Source organism: Hylobates moloch, unplaced genomic scaffold, assembly GCF_009828535.3.
Source record: "Hylobates moloch isolate HMO894 unplaced genomic scaffold, HMol_V3 SCAFFOLD_9, whole genome shotgun sequence".
NCBI classification, from domain to species: Eukaryota; Metazoa; Chordata; class Mammalia; order Primates; family Hylobatidae; genus Hylobates; species Hylobates moloch.
In genome coordinates, this window is record NW_026652284.1 from 48,196,621 (window position 1) to 48,218,105 (window position 21,485).

Here is a 21,485-nt window from a genome sequence, read left to right on the forward strand (position 1 = left end):
TTTCCTAGGTTAAAACTTTCTCATAATAGTATCAGTAATTTGCCTCTTCACTGGGTTGACATTTGCGCTGATGGTGCAAAAGTCATGGTGGGTAAAACTGCTGGAGCCTCAGCCTGAACCAAGACAGAGGGTGCCAAATGGTAGGAGTATATCATTATATCCTTTGTTTGTAGCAGAAAGTAAAAAAGAAAAGTAATTTTACTTGATGCTGTTATTGATAAAACAGGGGGAAATATTACTTTTATTAAACCTTGACCTTTACATACATATTGTTTCAGTAGTTTGTGTGATAAAGGAAATTGTCAAAAGAAGCTACCTAAAGTTAAATGACGAGTAAAGTTAAATGATGAGTTACTGGGTGCATCATACCAACATGGTACATGTATACATATGTAACTAACCTGCACATTGTGCACATGTACCCTAAAACTTAAATAAAAAAAAAAAGAAGCTACCAATTGTCAAATTTTGGTATAGTATAAAAGAATGTTTACAGTTATCTGAAAAATCCTTAAAAATACTCCTATACTTTTAAAAACATGTCTTTGTGAGGTAATATTTTATTCATAGACTTCAACCAAAACAACTAATCGTAAGAGATTGAATGTGAAAGCAGTTCTTCTACTATTGAGATTTGTAAAACAATGCTACTCTACTCACTACTTTTTTGTAGAAAATATAATTAATTTTCATAAAAATATGTTATTTAAAAATGCTATGAGTTTATAATCATAATTTTAAAATGAACACATAAATTTTTAAATTCTCAGTTTTAGTTCCCAATGCAGTAAGCATAGCTACATGTAAGCCATATAAATAAAAGCTCTTAGTGCTTGTCAATAATTTTTAAAAGTAAAGGGTTCCTGAGGCCAAAATGATTGGGTGCCACTCATCTGTTGATCTTCTTTGCCCAATTTCTAGCTCTCTCTCTTTCTCTTCAATCCCTTTTAGCCCTTTGTTTTCAGAGCATTATGCTGGCTTTTTTCATATCTGTCTTCATATCCCTCATGTGTTTTTGACAGTGTCTTTTCACTCCAGAGATGCTTCTAACCCTGACTTGTGCATTTTATTTTTTCCACTAGGATTTTGGATAATTATATGCAAATATTTGTAAGCAATGAATAAAGTTAGTAATTTTACAGAAAAATGTAACTAATGAAAATTTATGTCAAAAGAGAGAGAAATCTAAACAGAATGTTACAAGGAGAAAACAAGTTGCCAGAGATCAGAGCAGAACAGATACTCAAATTATGACTCTCTGGCATGGCTGTAGAGGTTGTTAATTATTCCACGTGTTAAACCTGTGGAAGAGCTATCTTTACTAAATCATGTGGTCAGGTGCTTTTCCAGGAGTAACTATCATTCCTTTAAATAACATTTCCAATGTTACTTAAATTGCTTAGAGGATTACAAAATAATTAATGCCATAAGGTATTTTTTAAAAACAAGCATAATCTTGATAATAAAACTCTAAGAATTAATTAAAAATAAAAGAAGCAAAGCTCTTACATATCCACACAGAAATCCAAAATGAAAATAAATAAATGTAATCGTAGATATCAAAGAATCCAGTAGCACATTAAAAACATTAATGGTATTTATTCCAGAAATTTAAGAACAAAACAGTAGTAGAAAAGAATATATTTTATTAATTAACATATTTTATATTAATAGATTTAGGAAGAAGAATCATGAGTATTTGCATAGCTACTAAAAAGGCATTTGTTAAACATTCAACATTCATTCTCATCAAAAACTCTTCATAACATAGGTCTGAATAGATATTTCTTTAGCATGATAAAATAGGTCTACTGAACTCATTAGCTAGAATCTTGCTTAATCAATAAATGAGATAACATTTTCATTAAGAAAGGAACAGACCAAAGATTTCTACTGTCATCACTGTCATTTAACATAGAGTTGAGTGATAAATCATCAAAATTAGGTAAGATATGCAAGAAAGAATAACCAAGAAAATTCTGAAACAGAACCAGAATCAAGGAGGGCTAATCATACTAGATACTAAAACACATGATAAACCTATAATAATTAAAACATACCCAGATAGTATATTAGAAAATAATATGTGACCCACAAATTTGTTCCATTTTATCTGGGAATTAATGTGGGAAAAAGGTAGCATTTTCTGTCAGTAAAGAAAGCAACTCAGTAATAAAAGAGTTGGGAATAACTCAGTAGACATATGGAAGAGTGACCCTGGGTCCGTGTCACATGGGTTTTGTTCTGGAGGTGTCCTTCCCAGTGAGGGTACAGAAAAAAGGAGAAGAAAAGCCTGCTGACTGGAAGCCAGCAGTGTGGCGACCTCGTCTTCTGTTGCTGTGTGGCCTTACTTGGTCATCAGGGTGCTCTGCGTGGCCAGCCCCCAGGCTTCATGTGTGTATTATTCAGAGGCCATATTGAAGTCCTCCCAGTACTCTATTCCCTGATGTGGGACATCCAGCTGCAGCATTTGGTCTTTCAGGCAATCTTACCTCCTTTTAGAACCAACCCCAGCTAATAGGGTTTCTTCATTCAGTGGACAGTCCTACAGGGCATTTATTACCTGAAAGATAGCTTAAGTCACCATTTTCTGTAGATACCACTAACCATCACAGTGATCAATCTGTAATCATCACAGTGATCTATCTGTGTACCAGTACTGAGGGACTTCAGAAAGTTCATGGAGAATGTATATTAGGAAAAAACTGTAGATGGATTTCAAATTTTTTTTGCACTAAAATAAATTGGCACTGACTTGTTATAGGATGTCACGTTGCCATGCTACTCTGTCTCTCAGCTCTGCCTTTGCTTTCTAGTTCTCTGCTGCTGTTCACCTCTACCATGTCATCAAGTCCACTGACAAAGCAGACGTCTAACTAGGGAAGTAAATGCTAGTCTCCGCTTCTGTGTGACACTTTCAATTTGATGGGAGGCAAGTCTCTTCTCCATATCCAAGAGAATGAAGGGCCTTGTATTAGTCTGTTCTCCTGCTACCATGAAGAAATACCTGAGACTGGGTAATTTATAAAGAAAAGAGGTTTAATTGGCTCAGAGTTTTGTATGGCTGGGGAGGCCTCAAGAAACTTACAATCATGGCAGAAGGCATCTCTTCATATGGTGGCAGGAGAGAGAATGAGTGCCGAGCAGAGGGGGAAGCCCCTTATAAAACCATCAGATCTCGTGAGAACTCAATATTACGAGAACAGTATGGCGGAAACCACCCCCATGATTCAATTATCTCCACCCAGTCCAGCCCTTGACACATGGGAATTATTACAATTCAAAGTGAGATGTGGGTGGGGACACAGAACCAAACCATATGAGGTCTCTTCCCCTCAGCACTGCACTGCCCAAAGACATGGGCCCCTCTCTCCCACAGTCACCTGGACAGGCTCTGGATCTGCTCAGTAAGCCCCACAGGGGAGAGGCAGTGCGATCCTGCTGGCCCTCTGAACCTCATGGCTGGGACACATCTTACTCTCCTCCCTGTGCCATAGGCCTTAGCAGCAACACTAAGACAGCTGGAAAAGCCCCCTTAATACCCTGATGTGTTTTCAGGCCCTTCCTGGAGTCCCAATTCAGACTCAAATGTGTAATTTCCTTCCTAGATAGGTACTTTAGCTATTATTTTAATTTTAAAATATATTTTGTAAGCAGAAGGTGAATATTGAATAAATGTGCACGGTCAGTCAATAAGGGCAACATGCGTTGTGAGCTATGTAGAGTGTTGTGGGATAGCTGCAATGTGGGAGAGCTTTCATGGATGGTGTGGACTCATTCATGATGTTTCACTGGTAATATCCCCAGAGGTCACTGCCACATGAATTATTATTATTATTATTTTTCAATGGATTTTTTTAAATTTCAGTAGGTTTTGGGGGAATAGGTGGTGTTTGGTTACATGAATAAGTTCTTTAGTGGTGATTTCTGAGATTTCGGTGCACCCATCACCCAAGCAGTGTACACTGTACCCAGTGTGTAGTCTTTCATCCCTCACCACCCTCCCATCCTTTCCCCGGAGTCCCCAAAGTCCATTGTATCATTATTATCTCTTTGCATCCTCATAGCTTAGCTCCCACTTATGAGTGAGAACATAAAATATTTGATTTTCCATTCCTGAGTTACTTCACTTAGAATAATAGTCTTCAATTCCATCCAGGTTGCTGCAAATGCCATTATTTCATTCCCTTTTATGGCTGAGTAGTATTCCATGGTGTGTGTGTGTGTGTGTGTGTGTGTGTGTGTGTGTGTGTGTATACATATATATATATGTATATCTGTCTCACAATTTCTTCATCCACTTGTTGATTGATGGGCATTTTTGCTGGTTTCATATTTTTGCAATTGCAAATTGTGCTGTTATAAACCTGCATGTGCAAGTATCTTTTTGGTGTAATGACTTCTTTTCCTCTGGGTAAATACTCAGTAGGGGAATTGTTGGATCAAATGGTAGTTCTAGTTTTAATTCTTTTTTTTTTTGAGATGGAGTCTGACTTTGTCACCTAGGCTGGAGTGCAGTGGTGTGATCTTGGCTTACTGCAACCTCTGCCTCCAGGGTTCAAGCAATTCTCCTGCCTCAGCCTCCCAAGTAGCTGGGATTACAGGTGCATGTTAACATGCCTGGCTAATATTTATATTTTTAGTAGAGAAAGTTTTTCCCCATGTTGGCCAGGCTGGTCTCGAACTCTTGTCCTCAAGTGATCCACCTACCTTGGCCTCTCAAAGTGTTGGGATTACAGGCGTGAGCCACTGCACCCAGCCTGTACTGTTAATTCTTTAAGGAATCTCCACACTCTTTTCCATAGTGGTTATACTAGTTTACATTCCCACCAGCAGTGTAAAAGTGTTCCCTTTCCACTACATCCATGCCAACATCTATTATTTTTTGATTTTTTTGATTATAGTCATTCTTGCAGGAGTAAGGTGGTATCACATTTTTGCTTTGATTTGCATCTCCCTGATCATTTGTGATATTGTGCATTTTTTCGTATGTTTGTTGGCCCTTTGTATATCTTTTTTTGAGAATTGTCTATTCATGTCCTTAGCTCACTTTTTGATGCCTTGTTTGTTTTTTTCTTGACGATTTGTTTGAGTTCCTTGTAGATTCTGGATATTAGTCCTCACCGGATGCATAGATTGCAAAGATTTTCCTCTATCCTGTGGGTTGTCTGTTTACTCTGCTGATTATTTCTTTTACTGTGCAGAAGCTTGTTATTTTAATTAAGTCCCATTTACTTATCTTCGTTTTTGTTGCATTTGCTTTTGGATTCTTGGTCATTAAGTCTTTGCCCAAGCCAGTGTCTAGAAGGGTTTTTTCCGATGTCACCTTCTACAGTTTTTATGCTTTCAGGTCTTAGATTTAAGTCCTTAATCAATCTTGTGTTGATTTTTGTATAAGGTGAAAGATGAGGATCCAGTTTCATTCTTCTCCATGTGGCTTGCCAATTATCCCAGCACCATTTGTTGAATAGGGTATCCTTTCCCCACTTTATGTTTTTGTTTGCCTTGTTGAAGATCAGTGGGCCATAAGTATTTGGCTTAATTTCTGGGTTCTCTATTCTGTTCCATTGGTTTATGAGCCATTTTTTCTTTTTTTTGACTGAGTCTCGCTCTGTCGCCCAGGCTGGAGTGCAGTGGTGCAATCTCGGCTCACTGCAAGCTCCATCTCCCAGGTTCACACCATTCCCCTGCCTCAGCCTCCCGAGTAGCTGGGACTATAGGCATCCGCCACCATGCCTGGCTAATTTTTTGTATTTTTAGTGGAGATGGGGTTTCACCATGTTAGCCAGGATGGTCTCGATCTCCTGACCTCATGATCCACCTGCTTCGGCCTCCCAAATATGTGCCTATTTTTATAACAGTTCCATGCTTTATTGGTGACTATGACCTTATAGTATAGTTTGAAGTCAGGTAATGAGATGCCTCTGGATTTGCTCTTTTTGCTTAGTCTTGCTTTGGTTATGTGGGCTTTTTTTGCTTCCATATGAATTTTAGAATTGCTTTTTTTAGTTCTGTGAAGAATGATGGTGGTATTTTGATGGGAATTGCATTGAATTTTTAGATTGCTTTTGTCAGTATGGTCATTTTCACAATATTGATTCTCTCCATTCATGAGCACAGGATGTGTTTCAATTCATTTGTGTCATCTATGATTTCTTTCAGCAGTGTTTTGAAGTTTTCATTGTAGAGCTCTTTCACCTCCTTGATTAGGTATATTTCTAAGTAGTTTATTTTATTTTATTTTTTGCAGCTATTGTAAAAGGAGTTGAGTTCCTGATTTGATTCTCAATTTGGTTGCTCCTGTATATACCAGTGCTATTGATTTGTGTACATTAATTTTGTATTCTGAAACTTTGCTGAATACATTTATCAGTTCTAGGAACTTTTTGGAGGAGCCTTTAGGGTTTTCTAGGTATACAATCATATCATCAGCAAACAGTGAGTTTGACTTCCTCTTTACTCATTTGGATGGCCCTTATTTCTTTCTCTTGTCCAACTGCTCTGTCTAGGACTTCCAGTACTTTGTTGAATAGAAGTAGTTCTGAGGGATAGTGCTGTCGATTTTTCCCCATTCAGTATTATGTTGGTTGTGGGTTTATCGTAGATGGCTTTTATTACCTTAAGATATTTCCCTTCTATGCAAATTTTGGTGAGGGTTTTAGTCATAAAGAGATGCTGGATTTTGTCAAATGCGTTTTCTGCATCTATTGATGTGATCATGTGATTTATGTTTTTAATTCTGTTTATGTGGTGTATCACACTTATTGATTTGCATATGTTAAACCATCTGTGCATCCCTGGTATAAAACCCGCTTGATCATGGTGGATTATCATTTTGATATGCTGTTGAATTTGGTTAGCTAGTATTTTGTTAAGGATTTTTACGTCTATATTCATCAGGGATACTGGTCTGTAGTTTTCTTTTTCTGTTATGTCCTTTCCTGGTTTTTGGTATTAGGATGATACTGGCTTCATAGAATGATTTAGGGAAAACTCCCCCTGTCTCTATCTTGTGGAATAGTGTCAATAAGATTGATACCAATTCTTCTTTGAATGTCTGATAGAATTCAGCTATGAATTCTAGAATTTTTTATTGACAAATTTTTTATTACTGTTTTAATCTCACTACTTACTGTTGGTCTGTTCAGAGTTTCTATTTCTTCCTGGTTTAATCTAGGAAGGTTGTATAATATTTCCAGGAATGTATCCATCTCCTCTAGGTTTTCTACTTTGTGCACATGAAGGTTTGCATAGTAGCCTTGAATGATCTTTTTTATTTCTGTGGTATTGGTTGTAATATCTCCTGTTTCATTTCTAATTGAGCTTATTTGGTTCTTTTCTCTTCTTTTCTTGGTTAATCTTGCTAATGACCTATGAATTTTATTTATCTTTTCAAAGAACTAGCTTTTTTTTTCATTTATCTTTTGTATTTTGTTTGCTTCAATTTCATGTAGTTCTGCTCTGATCTTTGTTATTTCTTTTCTTCTGCTGGGTTTAGATTTGGTTTGTTCTTCTTTCTCTAGTTCCTTGAGGTGTGACCTTAGATTGTCTGTTTGTGCCCTTTCAGACTTTATGGTGTAGGCCTTTAAGACTATGAACTTCCCTCTTAGCACTGTGTTTGCTTTATCCCAGAGGTTTTAATAGGTTGTGTATTATTCTTCAGCTCAAACAATTCTGAAATTTCCATCTTGATTTCACTGTTGACCCAATGATCATTCAGGAGCAGATTGTTTAATTTCCATGTATTTGCATGGTTTTGAGGGATACTTTTGGAGTTGATTTTCAATTTTATTCCACTGTGGTCTGAACAGTGGGATCATGTGGAATAAGTATCTTTGGCTCTTTCTTTCTCAGTTTCTGCACATCTTTCACTTACTGATTCTTTCTGTATTTTGCAGGTGTGATGGATCTTATGACATGGCAATGCATTTTTGGTGCCTGGTAGTGAGAATTTTCATATAAAGTTGGTCCTCCAGAACTTCCCTGAATAATGTTTATGAGATTTAAGACAAAACAAGGTCCTATTTCTACAAGAGCAGCACCTTCTTCTATGATATGAAACTTCTGAAACCATATCCTGTTATCGAAAATGGTGAAAGTAAACACATGGCCCATGAATGGTTGGCTTTTGGGATGATACCACGGTGTACTAAAGATCTGAATTAAGAGTTCTTTTAACACAGCATAATGTAGTAATTCATCAAAAGCTGGGTCAAGACAAAAGGGGCAAGAACCTTTCAAAAGGTTTCCAGTCATCTTTAATTCAGCTAGGGTATGAATATTTTGAACAAGGCATTTAGCAGATGGTCCATGAGGTGAATTTGAAAGCTACATAAAGAGATCCTGTTTTTTCTTAGCTTCAAAATAGATGCAATTATTACAGTTTTTCATTTCACAGAACTCACTAATCTCAAATTATTTATGCTTACGATCCATTTTAGTATCTACTTTAGAATGAGGCATCAACATTCTCAAGTCCTGCATAAAATGTCTTGTTCTAAAATTTATTTATTCCTCTGGAAGAAAAGATGAAAATCCATTCCTTGTTTTTTCACTCCCCCTTGCAAACGGGGCCTGGAATCCAGTCTCTATCTTCTTCTTCCACCTCCTCTGCGGTGGCGCCCAGCTTAGCTGGCCACTCGGCCTCTTTTTCGCTTCTTTTTGGGTTCTTCGCCTGAACTGCCACGCCTCCATGCTGTTTCCTCTTGGTTGCCGCCATCTTGCCTCCACATTAATTATTTGTTCTCATTATCTACATCTTCTATTTGTAAAGAAAATTTTATTTAATCAGAAAAATTCCCCAAATTTATTACTTTTTTAAATTTTAACTTGTTTATTTCAGCCATTCTACCAGGCTGCAGTGATACCTTTCCATTCTTGACTAGAGTCCAGTGTAATCATTTTCTCTTCCAAATATGTTGCATCTAAAAAAAAAAACCAAACAAAGAAAAACAAGCAAAGAAAAAACACTGATGAGGACTTTTTTTTTTTTTTTTGAGACAGAGTCTCGCTCTATCACCCAGGCTGGAGTGCAGTGGCATGATCGTGGCTCACTGCAACCCTCACCTCCCTGGGTTCAAGTGATTCTCCTGCCTCAGTCTCCTGAGTAGCTGGGATTACAGGCATGTGCCACTATGCCTAGCTAATTTTTTGGTATTTTTGGTAGAGAAGGAGTTTCACCATGTTAGCCAGGATGGTCTCCGATCTCCTGATCTTGTGATCCGCCTGCCTCGGCCTCCCAAAGTGCTGGGACTACAGGCCTGAGCCATCGCATCTGGCCAACGAAGACTTTTTTGTGTGTTTTTGTCCATGTATTTGATGAAATGTGGAAAGGACAGAGCTCTTTATCTGGGTGACATTGATCTGTTAATTGATATTTCTTGGGTATAGATGTTCAATCATTATATATCCTTTATAAAAAGCTCCTTTCTACCCTGTTTTTACTACCTCATCTCTGTAAAGAGGCAATCTATAGAACGCTAAAATCAGGATGTATTGTGTCTATGGCAAACTGATCTGTGTTACATTCTGTCATAATTCTGTGACTCAGTTTCCTCATCTAATAAATGCTCATGATTATCATAATTTGGGGGTAATAATATCAATGCCATTAATCTGCAGTAGAGCATACTAGAATTCATAGTGTCTTAATTCTAGTATTTTTAACCTTCCTATTTCCTAGTAGTTCCAAAAAGATTATTAGCAAACATTCTGGAACCATTTGTTACATGGTACAAAATACGTTTAATGTATATTGAGTACAAACCATGTGGTATCACTATTTTACTCACTGGTGACTTAGCAGTAAATACAGCAGAAGAATCCCTGTTCTCTTGGAAAAGATGCTCCTCATCTAAAGGGAAAGAAAATGAAATAAATATCGTGTATTCCATACAGTGTTAAGCATGATGAAGAAGCAACAAGGCATAGGGCCGGAAAAATGTGCCAGGACATGTCATTTAAAAAGAGAGGTCGGGGATACCTCTAGAAGGACATGACATTTGAGCAGAGAGCTGAGTGAAGTGACAGTCAGAGAAAAAAGGCAAATCACTTACAGTGTTTAAACTAACAACAGGCTTTATATCAGTAGCAACAGAAGCCAAAAGATGCTGGAAACGATTCTTCAAAGTGTTTCGACAAAAATAACTGTAAATCTAATATTATATAAGCATCAACTCCTTCATGGATAGGAGCTAAGTAAAGATATTTTCAGAAAATAAAACTGAGAATATAGTATTGTATACCTATCAAAGTGTTCAAGAATGAGGGCTAAAGATTATCTTCTTGAAGAAGGACAAAATCTTAAAAGAGCTGAGGTTCAAAAAAAGAAATTCAATAGTGAATAAAAGAACCTGATGAACATGTAGATAATATTAAAATGTTTTCTACATTCAATAATAATAATTGTAATCACTAAGGTGTGACATTGAATAAAATTATACAATTAAATACTGATTTACAATGGAATATATGTTGGAAAAATGGTTATTGAAGTTAAAGTTTTATAATATTCTTATATATCTGAGATGAGGTGTTGGTTAATAAGTTGGTTAATCTATTAATTTCAGGCTCGTAAGTATGAATGCCACAGATACTAAGGGTAAATAGTAAAGTATAAAAATACAATTATAAGTTTCAAATCGGGAAAGTGAAAATGATGAATTAGAAAACCAGCAAACTAATTGTTTAAATAAAAGCTAAGAAAGGAGTAGTTGCAGCAAATTTACAGATGAATTCTGTAAATGTCCTAAAAGTCAACCCAGTCTTAAACAAAGTTTTGCAGATAATATAAGAGGAAATACATTTCAAATTAACTAATAAAGGAAATTATGGACAAAAAAACTTGTACAAAATACTGCCCCACTGACTCTACTGACATTGCTAGATTAATGGAGGACATTAATCATTTTAATAGATGCAGGGAAAACATTCAAATTTATTAACTAATTACTAAGAGAACATCTTAGCAACATAGAAATAAAATATTTTCTACAAAAAAACCCTTTTTTGTAGAAATAAAACAATAGAAAATTACACTTTTAAAGGTGAAATGTTAGAAATATTTCTTTTATTATTATTATTATTTGAGATAGAGTCTTACTCTGTCACCCAGGCTGGAGTGCTGTGGTGCGACCTCTGCTCACCGCAATCTCTGCCTCTGAGATTCAAGTGATTCTCCTGGCTCAGCTTCCCCAGTAGCTGGGACTACAGGAGCGCCCCTCAACATCCAGCTAATTTTTGTATTTTAGTAGAGACAGGTTTTTACCATGTTGGCCAGGCTGGTCTCAAAGTCCTGGGCTCAAGTGATCCCCACCCGCCTTGGCCTCCCAAAGTGCTGGGATTACAGGCATGAGCCACTGCGCCTGGCCAAAATATTCCTTTTAAAATTAGGAAGAAGATTGCATGTACTCAATGTTGTAATGGAAGGTACAGAAAGGCAAGACATAGAAAACAAATGTTATGACTTTAGAAGAAATACGTACAATTTTATTTGTATATAATAGGATTCTCCTCATACACAATCCAAAAACATCTACAAATAAACTATCAGACCTAAGAGTTCAGCAAGATCACTGGATATGACATTAACAAGTAAAAACCATTTTTCATTCTACATGCCAGCAACAAAATGCCTAATTTTATTTTAAAAGCAAAGCTCCTTGAAATGACAAGAAAGTATAAGTTAAAAATAAATCTAACAAAAGATGTGCAAGAATTGTGTAGAAGAAAAATAAAATGTCATTGAAAGAAATTGAAGAAGACAGACATACTATTGTAAAGATGCTAATTCTTCCAACATTGATTTATAGATCAATGCAATTCCAATAAAAACCCTTAAAGAGTTCTTGATGGAAACTGAAAGGATGATTCTGGAAGGCATATGGAATAACAAAAATCTAAAAATAACCCAGATCATCCAAATAGCAAGATGGTATTACTGTATACTGCTCAGGGATAACATATTATATGACTGGCTCAAGGATTAACAACTTACCAAAGAGACAAAAAACCCATATGTGTAAGCAGTGTCATTGCTCATGGCTGCAGAAACTATGGCTTCTCAATAATAGTTCTGGGCAACTCATTATCCACAGGGAGAAGGTGAAATTACATCTTTACATCACCCTACACACCAAAATCAATTCCAGATAAAAAAGTTTTAATATTTAAAACATTTAACTCTTTTTGAATAAGAAGTAAAATATTATGATAGTAGTATAGAAAGATTTGCAAAACAAATTACAGAAAACTATTAGCCTATCAGAAAAGATGATAATTTTATCTACATTACAATTTGGATATTCTATTCGTAAGTCAGAAATAGAAGATATTTGCGATATATATAACTGACAAGTGTGTTTTGATATCTGTAATACATAGAGAATTCCTGAATTTAATAAAAAGAATTCAATTAACAAATGGGAAAACACAGTCAATACAGCTTGGGAAAAAGTTAAATCAGTATGCTTGCTGAGAATTAATGTAGATGTCCATGAAATGGTTGGTTTCTGAGTGTGGACCTAAGATGTAGAGTCCATGGTTATTAATGAACTAATTTAGAACTAAGGTGGTGCACTGAGTGAGAAGGAAGAGGACCAAGAATTACACCCTTGGAATGTAGAGAGAAGAAAAAGCTATGAGCAATATTATAGAGGAATTCCCAGCCTCTGGGTTACACAAAAATCCTGAGGTGACAAGAGTCTTAGCAGCTAAGAAAAAGTTATTCCCAGAAGGAGAGAATCAAACGTGTCAAAAGCCACAAAAAAGTGCATTCGGTAAAGACTGGAATTTTTTTTAAGGGTCTGAACAAACGCAGTTTCATACAGTCAAGGAAATCGAAGCCTTAATGAAGTGGGCTGTGGCATAAACGGTATAGAAGTGCCATGAGCAGAGAATGTTTCTGTTTTCCAAGAAACTTATTGGTTTCTTGGAAACAAGTGAAGAGGGAAACAGTAAAGAGACAGCAGTGAAGATGGGGCTGGGTCGTGCAGAAATAAGTGGAAGGGCCTGTTTTTCCTAGGTATTTTCTAAAGGAAGGAGAGGCTGAAAAGATGGAAGAGCATGAGCATTAAATAATTTAAGATCACTCAGGTGGCAAGGTGGGGTGAGATTTGCAAATCTAATGATCCAATTGACCTTTAAGAGAAGAGTTATTTTTTTCAGTTTAGATGAGGATAGGAGGGGAGGTAAGAATGGTTGCATGGATTGAATGATACCTCTGTGGAAGAAGAGTATAGGAGTCAAGGAATTTATAGTCTGATGGCTTCTGTTTTCTTTGTGGAGAAGTCAATATTGTGTAGGAGAAGGGTATTCCAAGAGATGAAGTAGGTGACTCGAAAGAGAAGTAAATGCTTGAAATTTGTTGCTGTTGATGTGAAATAGGATCTGAATTGACAAGGGCAGTTTGTTCCTGACAATCCAGGACATAGAATCACTCTATTTTTACTGCCGATATTTTGTGAGAAGAAATGCAAGAAAATGGTGGAGGTTTGTTGAATGAAAGAACAATGGGGTAAAGGAGTTTAGCATTTTGGAAGAAAAGTGGTAAAGGTGACAAAACTTGGGATCCTGAACAAAAGTTCTTTGCAAAGGAATTTGAAGCAGAGACTTTATTCCAGCGAACAGTTTGCAAACTGGAGAGACACAGCCCCTAGTGTAAAACAAAGGTGCGTTCCAGAAAACAGAGAGTTCAAGTTTTGTAGCAAAAGTTTCCACCCATGTTCCCGATCAGGTCCATTTATGCAAATGAAGGATTCAAACTTGCTGAGTTCTGATTGGTTGGTTCAGGTAAGCTCTGAAGGCCTTGAAGTTAAAAAGGTGTGTGTTTTCAGGGAACTCAGAGCATGTGTGTCACGTCTAGTCAGGAAATGGCTGTTTGGCTCTATTTTAAATTTAAGCCCAGTTAGCCACTTGGGATTCATCCTGAAGGATTGGATCTTTTAAGCTTCTATTTATTCACAGGAGCTTGGCTGAAAAGGAAAGCGAATGAGACTAGAAGATTATTGGTCAATAGGAAAGAAGCAGATCGCCTTCCAAGTCTAGATAAAGTCCAAATGAGGAGATGCAAGGGCATAGTGAGAAGAGCTTTGCTTTAGAGTGTGGTGTTAGATATTTCCAAAATATTATAAGTGATGGCACAGCTTGTGATAACGAGCAACTGTTGTGACAGGAGGTGAAAGCAGCTGGCGATAAAGGACATCAGACAAAGGAGGCTATGATGTGAAGAGTGAGACACTGGAGACTTCTTGATTGGATCAGGAGCATCACTGCCACATAGGCTGACCCTGGTCCTCATGAGATGTCCATTATGCATTGTCAGGCATCTATCAGCCATGGTCTCAGCATTCTGAAATGCATATGTTAACTTAGAATATACCATGAGATTTAAATACATAAGAAAAATAAGATTCCAACAGAGGAACTGAACCTTTTTATCTTTCTCAGCAATAAATGTTTGATGTTACTATAATTTTTTTCAGAAATACAGAAACATACAAGAAAGATATGATGAAAGCTCTTATTTTCTTAATCGAAGATCCAGCCTGGGTGACAGAGTGAGACCCTGCCTCATAAAAAAAAAAAAAAAGAAAGAAAAAAGAACACGAGGAAGACAGTTTGGTAGCTTTCCTAAAATGCTACATATTTTACTACCACAGGACTTAGCTTGTGCACTTTTGGACTTTTTTTGTTTTATTTTGTTTTGAGATGGAGTCTCACTCTGTCACCCAAGCCGGAGTGCAGTGGCTCACCGCAACCTCCACCTCCCTAGTTCAAGCGATTCTCCTGCCTCAGCCTCCCAAGTAGTTGGAATTAAAGGCTCGCACCTCCATGCCTGGCTAATTTATTGTATTTTTAGCAGAGACAGGGTTTCACCATGCTGGCCAGGCTAGTTTCAGACTCTTGACCTCAGGTGATCCGTCGACCTCGGCTTCATAAAGTGCTGGGATTATAGGCATGAGCCACTGCACGTGGCCACATGTTTAAATTTTTAAAGAAGTTTCCAAACTCTTTTCCAGAGTGTCTGTACCATCTTACATTCCCACCAACAATGTAGGAGTAATTCAGTTTCCCTGCATCCTTGCCTGCAATTTGTAATGTCATTATTTTGTATTTTCACCATTTTCATAGGTGTGTAGTAATATCACATTGTGGTTTTAATTTGCATGCCCCTAATGACTTCTGATTTTTAGCACCTTTTCATATGCTGACTTGCTATCTGTATATCCTCTACAGTACAATGTCATGCCTTTTGCCCATTCTCTGTTTGAAGTGTTTGGTATTTTACTGTTGATTTTTTGGGTTCTTTATATATTTTAGACACTATTCCTTTCTGCATATGTGGTTTGCAAATATTTTCTCTGTCTATAACTTGCCCTTTGATACTCTCAGCATGGTGTTCACAGCACAGAATTTTTTATTGTGGTGAAATCCTGACTATCATTTTTTTCTTTAATAGATTAAGTTTTTTGTGCAAAGTCAAAGGACTTTTGGCCTAAATATCAAAGATTTTCTCCTATTTTTTTTAAATAATAGTTTTACATTTTATATTTAAGTTTGTTGTCCATTTTGAGTTAATTTTTTATAAAGTATGCAACTTAGGTAAAGGTTTATTTTTCTGCCTATGGTTATCCATTTGCTATTTTACCGTTGGTTGAAAGGCTTCCAGTGAACTGCTTCTGCTCTTTCGTTAAAATCAATGGAGCATATTTGTGTGGGTCGATTACTGTGCTGTCTGCTGTGTCCCATTGATATTTGTGTCTGTGTCTTCCGTTTTCCTGAATACCACACAGTCTTGATTACTGCAGCTATATGACCCGTCTTAAAATCCAGTAGATCGATTGCTTTCACTTTATTCTTTTTTGTCAAAACCATTTAGCTATTCTAGTTCCTTTGCATTTCCACATAAATTTTAGAGTAATCTGATCTGTATTTATGAAAAATCTTGCTGGGATTTTAATGAGGATTGTATTAAACCTGTATATCAACTTGCAAAGAAATGACATCTTTACTGTCTTTAGACTTTCAATCCATGCATATATGCTTATTCATTTTTTTAGATCTTTGATTTTGGACTTCAGTATTTTGTAGTTTTTAGTTTATAAGTACTGTAGATGTTTTGTTAAATTTATACCTAATTATTTCATGCTTTTGAGCAATTGTAAATGGTATTTTTTAAAAAGATCTATGTCCATATGTTCATTGATTGTATATAAAAAATACTATCTATATATTCATACATTTGTCTTGTATCCAGAGACCTTGCTGAACTCACTTCGGAGTATTTTTGATATATATTAGGATTTTCTACATACACAATAATTTCATCTGCAAATAGGGACGGTTTTATCTCTTCTTTTCCATTCTGTTTGCTTTCTATGTCCTTTTCTTGCCATGGTGCACAGGCCAGAACTTGCAGCACTGTGTTGAATAAGACTAGAGAGAACAGCTATCCCTGCCTTATTTTCTATGCGAAAAGTATTCACTGTGCTTCCTTGCTCTAGGGCTTTCGTACATGTTCTTTTCCAAGTTGTGGAAGTTCCCCTCTACTTTTATTTTCTTTCTAAGAGGTCTGTAACTCATAATGAGGGTTGAATATAGGCAAACACTTTTTATGTATTGATACTATTATGTGACTTTTCTTCTTTAGCCATTAATATGATGGATTATATTGATTTATTTTCAAATATTGAACCAGTATTGCATCCTGGGAATAAACCTTACTTGCTCATGGTGTATAAACCTTTTCATATTGATAAATTCTATTTGCTGATATTTTGTTAATGATTTTTGTGTATATGTTCATGAGAAGTATTTGCCTGTAGTCTTTTTTTTTTCTTTGTTTGTAGTTGTAGTCTGGTTTTGATACTGGGGTGAGCCTCCCAAAAGGAGTTGCGAAGTATTTCCTCCTCTGTTATTTTATAGAGGAGAGTCTATAAAATTGCTGTTAAATTTTTTAAACACTGGGTCAAATTCTCCAGTAAAATAATTTTAATTCCTTCCTGGGGATTTCTTATTTGGGGAGTTTTAAGGATTAGGAATTCATTTTTTAATAGTTATAGAACTATCTCAATTATCTATTTCATATTAGGTGTGTTATGGTAGTTTGTGTTTTTTGAGGAAATGAGATGCTCACTGAAGAGCTGGATCTTTTTATCTTAGCCACAAATAAATTTTGATCTTACCGTATAGTTTTATTTCACACTTAACAAAAAGTACTGAGAAAGAATAATGAAAATCCTGTACGCACAGCTCAGCTGAAGAGATGCATGTTAAAAATGCAAATGTAGTTAAAGTTTCAGTGCATTCCTTTTGCCTAATTCCTGCTCTGGCCTCTGCTGTACTTGCCGCCAGCCTGGGTGTGATGCTTGTTATTCCCCTAGACATCCAAGTAATTGATTTTTAAAAAACTAGTGTGCTTAACCGATATGGCATTCAGGTTCATCCCTTTGACTCAGCTGGCATATGTTGACAAAAATGATATTATTTGACATGATGTTATTTTGGTTTGTTCCCACAGCTCTTGCAGTGTTTACTCAACTTCCTCAGGATACAAGTGTCGAGGTTGGAAAGAATATAAACATTTCATGTCATGCTCAAGGAGAACCACAGCCCATAATTACTTGGAATAAGGTAAGATCTCAACTAAAAGTACAGTAATATTAAAAACACTGACAGATGTATCGACCCACCAAAATGGAGGTAATGATTCTCATATTGACTTTTTACTGTTGTGACTTTTGCTAGCAAATAATACTTTTTACATTGCAGCAGGTTTATTTCCTGTTTCTTCTTCTTCTTTTTTTTTTTTTAAGTGACTCTATCTGATTTTGGTTCAGTGTTTTGATAAGGTTTATCCTTTCTAATTTGCCTGGTGATGAAAACTTCATAAGCATAACTGAATTCCTCTAAGGAAAATTGGTTTTGACACATATAAATTAAGAGTTTAGTGGCTAATAAGAAACCATTTTAAGTTAATAACTCAGAAGTGGATTAAAAGTAGGTCATTGGCTGAAACAGGAAAGGAATGGAAAGCTTGGTGTTAAAGAAACAAGAAAAAGTAGTTCTGAAGTTGCAAAACCTGAATGGCTTTAAAGAAACAATAGCTCCTTATTTATACATCTTACATCTTTTGAAAGCCATATTCTTCCAACATAACTACTTCTTCTGTTTTAAGTTTTTCATCAAAACAAAATGATCGGTCTTGGATTTCAGTGTTCTTAAAAATCTACAAATTTGCACACTTGAATGTCAGTTTTTGAAACATTTTGACAAAATATAAAATCTGTGAAAGGTTACAAAGCTGTTTTCCAAAACCACTTGGCTTATTTTTATTGCTACCAGATATTAACAAGGACTTCTTCTGTGCTGTAGCCAAGTCTCACATGCCAGTCTCTATGAAGGGTAAGTTTAGGGGTCTCAATCTTGAGTCTTTCGGTTCATGTCCTCTCACTAGTCTGAATATTTTTATAATCCCCTTTTAATTTGATATTATATATTAAAATATTTTTATGCTAAAAATAGAAAGCGTGAAAAATATACATTTTGAGCAGTCTCTAAAGCCTTATTAGGCACTCTACGACATGCATCATTATATAATCACATCAGCAGAATATCTCAGCGTCTACTTTGTAAAAGGTAGCTTTTAATCACAAACTGATTGAGTGCTGACTCTATGCCAAACATTTTACACACACTATCACATTTACTCTTGATAACAGTCCTCTTCAGCTCACAAGTTTGGAAAAGGTATGAGTTGGCATACTTTGCTACCAGCAATAGAAACGCCCTACCATAAGCAGATAAGGAATGTGCTGAAAAGCCATCTGATTGCTGAGACTCCAAGCAAATATTTCAGAGCAATAAATTTAGTCTGGAGTTCTGGCAATAGGTGAGGAGAAGGGAGCAACTTTGAAAGAAAATTTAGTAGTGGCCCAACCTGAGGCAGGGAAGGTGTGGTTCTGAAGGAGGGACCCACTAGGCCCTGTGACCTGTGCACCTGGTTGCCTCATCCATGCCTTGTGTCTGGTCTCTCTCATCCGCCCTCTCACCTGGTAGTGCCCTGCAACTTCTCACTCCCTACTCTGAGTTACCAGCTACCAATCACCTGGACTTGTTTTCGAGCATGGGGTAAAGTCAGCTGTGAGAATCCGAAGACCTGTGAAATGTTATTTTCACTCTAAACGTTCATGGTTACACTCTGGCCTATTGGCTATAGCTGGAGTGTGAGTTCTTTTGAAAAAATATCTCCCATCCTCTGTTTCCTGTGAGTCTTTTGGGGAGAGGCAGGGCAGAGGCACACCATTTTAACTGCAATTTCACAAGGCCAATTTCTTTTACTTTTTAAAATTAACTCCATAATAATGAAAATGTATGTAAATCTATATTAATTAAAAGTAAATGCACTTTAATAATAGCTCCTATAAAATGTTTTTATCTTCTTATATTTTTAATTGTGTATATATATATAATATACATATCAATGTAGCTGTACAAAACATATGAGTACATACAAGGAAGAAATAGAAGGGAAATTAGAAATATGTTAATAAAAATATTTTGATGTTTTCAGACGATGGATTTGTGAGCATACTTCTCCTTGTTAGTTTTTAATTTTTTTATTTTAGATATGGGATCTTGCTATGTTGCTCAGGCTACAGTACAGTGACATGATCATAGTTCATTACAGATTCACACTTCTAGACTCAAGCAACCCTTTTGCTTCAGCCTCCTGAGTAGCTAGAACTACAGGCACACACTACCATGCCTGGCTGACTTTTGTTCTATTTTTTTTGTACGGATGGGGTCTTGCTATGTCACCCAGGCTGGTCTTGAACTCCTGAGCTCAAGTGATCCTCCTGCCTCAGCCTTCCAAAGTGCTGGGATTATAGGCGTGAGCCACTGTGCCCAACCAAATGTAGTTGTCAGAATTATCTTTAGCAGTAAGCAATATATGAATCAATTGTGTCTATCCATTCACTGGAGTGATAATTTTAAAATAATTATTCTGTTAAATAATTACATGATTGAACTTTTGGTTATCATATTTAATAATCAGAGAGAAAAACCACACTTCCTAGAAACCTCTTTTCCTCTCTTCCTTCTCTTCACTAGATTCATGTATCTCCTCCAGTACTTGACACACAGCAGGCATGCAATAGATGTCTGTTGAATAAATGAACCCACATTTAAAAAAGTAAATAAATGATTTTTCAAGGAACCACACCCATCCAGTGACAACTCTTTTTTGCTCCCTAGGAAGGTGTGCAGATTACTGAGAGTGGTAAATTCCACGTGGATGCTGAAGGCACGCTGACTATCTACGACGCAGGGTTCCCTGACCAGGGAAGATATGAATGTGTGGCTCGGAATTCATTTGGCCTTGTTGTGACCAACATGTTTCTTACAGTCACTGGTAGGTGTCTGTAGCTCCATTTACAACGTCCAAATAACTGTCTTTGAACAGCTTCTACCCCAATCCTATCTGACTGACCTCACTAATCATGCTCTCTTATACTTTCTTTCTGGTCAAGTGTGTTTATATCAAAGCTGTTTTATTCTTTTTAAAATAAAATTTAAATATCAACAATCTTAAAGGATATAAAGTGAAAAATAACAATTTAAAGAACATAAATAGCAAAGATTTGCAAATGTATATCCTGTTTTCTTAAAAACCAAAAATTACAGAATGCAAGATGTATTTATAGCCAAAAAGTGGAGCCGGAGGTGGAAGCATAACATGGAATTCAACATGTACTACGTACTCTAGCCTAGTATATTTAATCCCAGTTTAAAATTAGAAATCAATCCATCAAACTCCCAAGTAAACTTTACAACCACTAGAACAAATATCTCAGTGTTTGCAGGCATTTATAATTGGCCAACTTAATTGACATAGCTTTTTACATTCTATCATCAATCTGGTTATATAGCTGGAACCCTCTGCAGGTTGATTATATATAATGACTGTTTAAAATACTGTTTACTGTAGTCTTATAAAAATATTTTTTTTCTTTTTTTGATTATTTAGTTCACAAGGGACATGGGAGAGTCCATTTGTAGGCAGACTTGAGTAGACTGTACTGAAACTCAGCTGAGGTTATTTACAAGTGGAGACAGGCTGTTAAGATTGCCTGGTGTGTTCTCTACATGGGGAGGCATTGAAGGAAAGCACAGCATGTCTGCATGTGGGAGCTGACATTAGTGTTGCTTTTTTTTCCAAATGGGTTCAGGAGTTTTTGCTGTATTGACAATCCACGGTTGAAATAAATGAGTTTAGCTACAAGCATCTGGAGTGCTATTTTGGGCTTTGCTCAGCTTTCAGTTTCCTTAAAAATGAACAAATTTCATAAATATGGTTTTGCAGATTCTTTTTTACCTTTTAGTTTTTCCAGGCCTTATGGGTTTATAAAAGAGATTGGGTAACTGTTTTATTATGTACAATAATATTTCATAACACAGGCCTGATTAAAAATCGATTTAGCTTA

The 21,485-nt window shown here is 36.3% G+C and overlaps 1 protein-coding gene and 1 pseudogene across 15 annotated transcripts in view; one reads left to right on the forward strand and one right to left on the reverse strand.

Annotated features, from left to right (window-relative positions):
* The window catches only part of PXDNL (peroxidasin like), a 480,152-nt gene that overhangs the window by 356,545 nt on the left and 102,122 nt on the right, over positions 1-21,485 (forward strand). For all 15 annotated transcript variants that reach the window (XM_058444093.1, XM_058444094.1, XM_058444096.1 and 12 more), the window contains 2 exons: positions 17,519-17,631; positions 20,257-20,413. In XM_058444093.1, the coding sequence (XP_058300076.1) occupies positions 17,519-17,631; positions 20,257-20,413 (270 nt within the window). The remainder of the gene's footprint in view (positions 1-17,518; positions 17,632-20,256; positions 20,414-21,485) is intronic.
* Positions 7,789-8,719, reverse strand: LOC116813743 (ribosome biogenesis protein BRX1 homolog; annotated as a pseudogene).